Source organism: Nannobrachium achirus (genome assembly GCF_963921795.1).
Source record: "Nannobrachium achirus genome assembly, chromosome: 6".
In the NCBI taxonomy this organism is placed as follows: Eukaryota; Metazoa; Chordata; class Actinopteri; order Myctophiformes; family Myctophidae; genus Nannobrachium; species Nannobrachium achirus.
Window position 1 is genome coordinate 64,262,400 of NC_137815.1, and position 7,771 is coordinate 64,270,170.

Here is a 7,771-nt window from a genome sequence, read left to right on the forward strand (position 1 = left end):
TTCTGTACGTTCACAGAAGACATTAAAAGTATAAAGACCAGATTTAACTATCATTATTATCGAATGATTTTCAAAACACAAAACATTTTGACAAGAAAGGCTGTTGCAGTTGAATGAGGAGAGAACTGACAGTAGCCTATCACGTGTGAAGGAGAGATAATTGGGTGGAGGCCATAAATACATAATTCCTCATAATTCTCGGTACACTAGAATACAGAGACAACTGAATCAGTAATAATATTTATGCTTCTAAAGAGAAAACATACCATTCCAGCTGGATGGGTTACTGTGTTTTCACAATGTACAGTATTTCATCTCAGACTGGTTAGCCAACATGTTTGCTATGGAACATTCATAGGCTAGGCAGATTCCTGTTGATGTATACGGTATATTATTTCACAGACACAGTGAGGTGTGTGTGTGTGTGTGTGTGTGTGTGTGTGTGTGTGTGTGTGTGTGTGTGTGTGTGTGTGTGTGTGTGTGTGTGTGTGTGTGTGTGTGTGTGTGTGTGTGTGTGTGTGTGATTGAATCTTTACATCGGAGACTTTGACTAAATCATTTTTTCATTTTCTGTACAGAAAAAAAGCGCCGACTATGAAGCCAAAAGGAAAAGAAGATTTCTCCCAGAGTGGAAAGATACCTATCCATTCATTGACTATGACCAAACAGCGCAGTTAATGTACTGTAAAACATGCCGGAGCTGTCCAGCTGAGGCCGTGGGGTGTAACATGTTCCACGGGGTAACTGGTGACAAAGTGAGAGTGAGGAACATCCAGTACCATGTGCTCACCACCGCACACAAGGCATCGGAAGCTGCACTGAAGGCAAGAGCTGACCCACAAGGAGGAGGGGCCCCACAAGGAGCAGCTTTGCTATCAGTCTCTGACCAAATGGATCCGGCAATCAAAGAGAAGATGGTAAGGCTCTTCAACATCGCCTACTTCATTGCCAAGGGGGAGGCCCCGTTTGCCATGTTCCCCAAGCTTGTGGCTCAACATCAGACAAAGGGCCTGGATCTTGGCTCGACATACAGTAATGACCAGGCATGCCGTGGCTTCATTAAGACCATCGGCTCTTGCTTCTTTGAGGAGCTTCAACAATCCCTGAAGTCAGCCAGGTTCTTTTCCGTCATGTCTGACTCTTCGGCGGACCGATCAGTGAAGGACCAGGAGCTGATATACTGCACCTACCTCCATAATGGTAAACCAGTGACGCAGCTCATCCAGATTGTTGCCCTGGACCATCCCCATAGCCAGGGCATTTTGGATGCCATTCTGTCTGGACTGTTGAAGGTAGGGATAGGAGAGGGGGACCTGAAAAAGCGTATGGTTGGCTTTGGGTGCGACGGTGCCTCCGCTATGCTCAGCGTGAACGATGGAGTGACTGCCAGATTCCAGCGTCTGTGCCCGTCCCTCGTCCCCATCTGGTGTGTGGCTCATCGTCTAGAACGATTCGCTCTGGATAGTGTCAAACAGCTTCCTCAGCTGGAAGACATCAAGCACATGCTAGGTGCCCTCCACAAGCATTACACCTGCTCCACAAAGGCCCCACCGGAGCTTAAGGAGATCAGCAAGCAGATGGAGTTCTCCAGTGTTAGACCAGGCACTCACTGGCCACCATACATGTCACATGCATTGGAGGCCTTGATGAGGCACTATAGGCCCGTCTTGATACACTTTGAGAAGTACGCCAGTGACCCCAATGACAAGGAGGCAAGTGCAACCATGAAAGCTGGTGCGAAGCTTGTGCTGCAGACCCTGAAGCAGTACAAAATGCTGCTATTCGTCCACCTCATGCTGGACGTCTTAAAAGAACTGAAGCAGCTCTGCCTCTTGTTCCAGCGAGATGGCCTCACGTTGCAGATGCTGTCAGATGGACTGCAGACAACAACACTGTCGCTTGTGGCAATACAGGTTAGAGTAAATGATACAGGAGGAGACTATTAGATAATTGTTCATATTATTAATTAGTTCATAATATTGTTCATATTATTAATATTTATTCAATTGTATGGACAAAAGCTTTATCTCGTATCATATGTAACAACAGACCTTTGTACAGGAGTAAAACACATGTATTTCAGAAATTCCATTCCTTAATGAGATTTTACAGTGATTTATTTAATATTGCATATCATATCATATAATCATAATACCTGATGATTATACTTGGAGGAAAAACCAAAACTACACAGGGAAGATATATTTGCATATTATTATAACCTGGGGGTCTATTAGAGTAATGTTGACTCCATAAACGCATATAAAACAGAAAAAGTACAACACTATGGCACCACCTCTAAGTATTTTATAATTATACACTTTTATTTTAGTGTAATCAACTGGTCATTCAAAACGACTAACGCATTCTTCACTTTCTTTTCTTATTTTCTTTCAACTAGACAAACCCAGGCCCACGGCTGCACCAGTTTATGGAAGAGGTTGGGGCAGGAAGCATTTGGCACGGTGTCCAGCTCCGCAGGACCAGCGCTGATGATGACACCTTCGATGCAATCAAGCTCCGCCTCACCAACAGCTTCTGTGAGTTTGTCTCGGAGCATTTCGAGAGTCTGGAGTCTGGCGTTCTGAAGGCAACCTCCACACTCTTTGACATGTCCAACTGGCCAAAAGACGTCACCGATCTGACAACATTTGGCACGGCCGAGCTGAATACCTTCATGGAACATTTCCATCCGGTTCTAGAAACATGCGAGGACTTTAAATCTGTGGAGGCAGCTAGGCAAGAGTGGCTTGACCTCAAGGTTCTCATTTTCCATGGTTACAGGCACCTTGATTCCCAGGTGCTGTGGCAGCGGCTGATTCAGGGTGCCATCGGAAGGGAAAGCCAGTTCCAGCACATGCAGGTGATTGCAGAGATCGGCCTCGTCCTCCCCTTGAGCTCCTCTTATTGTAAGCAGGTCTTCTCCAGTCTCAAGAGGATGAAGTCAGACTGGAGGTGCTGCCTCTCCAACGAGATGCTCAACTGCCTCCTGCAGATATCTGTAAATGGCCCTCCCGTACAGCACTATGACTCATTGAAAGCCGTGTCGAAATGGTGGGGCAGCGGCTCCAGGAAACGAAGACCTAATTTCAAATTAGACAAAGGCAACTGAAACTAATATTTAATATTCTCTCTCTCTCTCTCTCTCTCTCTCTCTCTCTCTCACCACTCACTCACTCAACACTCACACACACACGCACGCACACGCACACACACACACACACACACACACACACACACACACACACACACACACACTGTGAAATAACACACTGGAATAAGAAAGGTGCTTAAAAAGTGTTATTGTTTGGTTGTTACCTGTTGATCTAATGTGCCTATTATAAATAATAATGTCCAATAAAAATACAGTTGTTTATATCCTAATCATTTGACTGGTGTTTTTTGGTTTAATGACAATAAACAAGTATCAGTATCAGATTTTTGGGGCACTTAACATTCACTGGAATGTTCCAAATAATCTTTCTTTAAAAATAAATAGGCGTGGAAGTGGAACACAGCAAACATTCAAGGGAATTTGTTTCTGAGCAGGGAAAATCAAGGGATCCCCCCCAAAATAATCATATTTTAACTTGGGGACCCCCCCACCATGACAAGCACTTGGAATTTTAGCCATTACATTTAGCCGAAACTACAAGCTGACCACGCCTCGCACTGCGAGTGCGAGGCATTGTGATCTTGTAGATTGGCTATGTTGACAATGTTTGCCTTTGGGAACCTTCACACAACTCATCCCAGAACGAAGGTATTTGAATTGAAAATTACATACATACATACATACACACACACACACACACACACACACACACACACACACACACACACACACACACACACACACACACACACACACACACACACATCCCACACAGACATACACACCCTGGCCACCTCTAATCAACAAACACATGGCAGGTAGACATGGTCAAGACGATCTTCTGCAATTCAAACTGCATCAGAATAGGGGGGAAAAGTTGATTCAACTGACTTTGAACCTGGCATGCATGGCTGGTGATGCCAAAAAGGTTGGTCTGAATATTTCTGCTGATCTACTGGGATTTTCAGACAGAGAATGTTTTTTTTTTAAAGACGAAAAAGAAAAATAGTTCTGTGGCCAAAAATGCCTTGTTGATGGCCAGAGTTCAGGGGATAATAGCCTGACTGATATGAGATGTCAGAAAGGCAAAAATAACTCAAATAACTACTCGTTACAGCCAAGGAATGCAGAAGAGCATCTCTGGGTGCCTCTCTGTCAGCTAAGAACAGGAAACTGAGGCTACAATTTGCACAGGCTCACCAAAATTGGACAATAGAAGATTAGAAAAACGTTGCCTAATCTGATGCATCCTCTGTAAAACCTAGAGATGGTTGTTTGTGAAAATTCTATATATTAGCAGTTTCTGAAATACGATCTGCTTGGCACTCTGTAACGTGGTTCTAGTCTAGAAAATTGATATTTAAATCCAGCGTTCTCCACCACTGAAAAGGCGAGTCGCATGCCACCCCAACTGCGGCCATATTGAATTATGACTTACTGTGGGAATTTGGGATTGTTGGCTGTCATCTTTTTACCTGAAATGAAAGGTAATGACAGACTGGGCATTAGGCCTATAAAACAATGCAACACTACCAGCGCTTTCTCTCTCTGTTAACTCGACTGTGGGGCTAAACCTTTTCCCATCGGACGGAAGCACGCCTGTTGTTTTAGCTGTGCACTTTATTTTGCACAGATAAACAACTTCCCTTGGACGTCCACATGTGTAGGAGAAACATGATGAAATGGCGCTAGAATAACGATACGGTAATTTCGATTTACTGTATCGAAAGTAAATTTCAATTCATTTTCAGTACGTATTGAGTATCGTGGCAGACTTAAAGCAGTTGGACAAGTGTACATATTATATATATAGTGGCCAGTTACCTGTACAGTACACCCTCGGAATGGTATGTTTTATTTATACAGTCAGCCTGTGCTACACATGTTAAAGTTTTCAAAATTGTTTTTCTTCATAGGGTGGAAAGTTGGAACAAAGAAAAAAGAAAAAAGCAAGGAAACCTGTGCAGAAAACCATCCTACAGCTTCCAAGGTAGGACTGGAAAACCAATAACATTAAAGGAGTAGTTCACCCCCAAAATGACTTTTGTTCTATTGATTTCTCACTCCGTGGAGACTCAGATCTTTTTTTTCCTTCTTTTTTTTCAGTTTTTGTCACATTCCTAAGCCAATAATTTGATTATAATAAATGTACCCCCATTGTTTCCCGGATCCGGAATCAATAGCCTTACAAAGAGTCTCCTCAAATGATTGGCTTCGGAATGCAACAAAAAACAAAAAACGGGGCGAGTAATCGATAGGAAAAAAGTCATGTTGAGGGTAAACTACTCCTTTTAAGATTTGACATGTATAAATGTATGAATGTTTGAAATGGTGGCCAGCTAGCTAGCTATATAATTGGAAAATTGAAAATATGCATTGCTTTCCTACAGGACCAAAGTGAAACCTCCTGTAGTTCATCACGACAAGACCTTTTTCTCAAGGCTCGTTGAAGCCTTCAAGGACATCCCTGATGACCAGAAACCTCTTATAGCCACATTGGGGTTGAAGGATGATGTGCAGTTAGTAGACAGTGCTATTGGAAAAGTCCCTCTAGGCTGCCCTCTATCCTACCACCATCCTCTGCCATCGAGCAGAGATTACACTCCTCATGACGACGCCCCCTACCCACCATCTCTTCCTTTGGCTTCTCACAAACTGGGGCCACCTGTGTCCCTCCCTGTCCTCAGTGACAAGAGCCAAGAGCACATGAAGTCCCTGGAAACCACCTGGGACGGGGCACACAATTTGGAGCTTTCCACTCGGGGACTGACGGGGTCAGTGGAGGAGTTGCGGAAGTTTCGCGTGACTAGTCGTTTCTTTGAGATCTGCCATTTGAAAGGGGGAAAGACTCTTGCAAAACATTTGGCTGCTAAGATACAGAAAGGAGCGCGTGAGTCTTCAGAGTTGAGGAGAGACGAGGAACAAAGGCCCGAAGCTCTCCGGGAATACTGCAGACAGATGTTTGTCAACTGGTCTCCCTGTGGCTTGGTCGTCCACCCGAACGCTCCGTGGCTGGCGGCGATCCCAGATGGGATGATCTACGACCCCACCGAGATCCCAAGCTATGGCCTGGTGTATATCAAATGCCCCAAAGTACGGAGTTTTGTGGAATGCAAGTTCCTGGACCTCCAGTATGGCATCCTGGAGTTGAAGAACAACCATGCCCACTACTATCATATGCAAGGGGAGATGATGGTGACAGGCACTGAGTGGTGTGATCTGGTTGTGTACGCAGAGGATGACATCCTGGTACAGCGTATCTACCGAAACAAGTCCATTTTCAAGATCATGAAACAAAAATTAGACAACTTCTTTTTTCATCATTACTTGCCAAGTTTGAATTCTGTCTGATGTTAAAATGTTAGTGAGTTTTGAGTCTGTTAGTACTAGTATGTAATTCTCCATTATAAGTGGTTACTTGTTTTTTGCTTTATTCTTTAAATCCCACACAAACACTGTCTTTTTCTTATTATTTTTGTTCTCCAATTGCCAACTTGAGTGGAACTTTAATACATTTATTTGATTGACTTCAGTAAGGTTTTCCATGCCTTGAGGTGCATGTTGTATTAAAGGACAAATGTAATTATCATTTAATAAAGATTTCCTTTCCATCTTGTACATGAGATTTAGAATTTTGTGTGGTATTGTGCTCTAAACTAGACACAGACAGACCTTTATTGATCCCTTTAGTGTCATAGCAACAACAGCAGTAAGCGTGAAACACAAGATGGGTACAGGTAAGACATTCTGGCCCTGGCCTCAACTTGCTACTCTAGATTTGTTTTATTTTTATGAAGCAAACACTTTCGCTCCATACTGCTGCAATGTTGGTGAGTACTGTTTGGATGTATGGGCTGTCAATGGTTGGTGTTGCAACTTTAGATTCAACATTCAACATATAAAAAAAAAAAGATCTTGAGTTGCAAGTTGAGGCTAATTCGTTTCACAGATACATTTTCATGCAAAGATGTATAATTGTTAATCAAATCATTGTCACTCACTCTGTATGTCATGAGAAAACTCTGACCTGCAGAGTTTTCAACTTGCTCCTCCCCAGATATGTTACAAAGGGTCTGGACTGGAGAGTCTGTACCACACTCACTGGTTCTCAGTCTCAGCCATATCTTAATGTGCCAAGTATGGGTGGACCCTTACAGGTGCATTTGGTTCCATTTGTACGCTCAAATGAACACTGACTTTATGGTATAGATTGTTGCTCAATTAGATTAGATATAGATTGTTGCTCAACTCCAAGTGACAGTTTCTCTTGGACTCGAGTTAATGTACAGGAGTACAAGCTTTCAAAAATACTCAAGTATTAAAAAAATAGGCTTGCAGAGTTACATTTTATTTTTTAATTGCATTTCTTTACTAAAATGTAATTTCCCGAGGTATTTCAGAAGATATGGGGTTGTTTCATTCAATATATGAAAGACTGTAACTTGGGACACTTAATGTCAGAACAGGGGGGGGAGTAGTGCTGTTGTTGTTTTTCTTTTCTATGGTTTTGGTTTTTTTTGTCACGTTTTTTTTTTTTTTTTTTTTTTCTTTCGAAGTGTAACAATTGTAACAATTGAATTTCCTGTGAAAAAAGAAAATTTTAATAAATATATTGTTAAAAAAAAAAAAAAATGTAATTTCCCCCAAAATTCTAAA

The 7,771-nt window shown here is 42.5% G+C and overlaps 1 protein-coding gene across 1 annotated transcript; it reads left to right on the top strand.

Annotated features, from left to right (window-relative positions):
* Nucleotides 1–728: 728 nt before the first annotated feature.
* On the top strand, nucleotides 729–3,112 carry LOC308287247 (zinc finger protein 862-like; the record flags this gene model as incomplete). The annotated part of the gene is made up of 2 exons (XM_080728363.1): nucleotides 729–1,913; nucleotides 2,402–3,112. The coding sequence occupies 2 exons, from the start codon at nucleotides 729–731 to the stop codon at nucleotides 3,110–3,112; spliced, it is 1,896 nt and encodes a 631-aa protein (XP_080584489.1).
* Nucleotides 3,113–7,771: the final 4,659 nt, after the last annotated feature.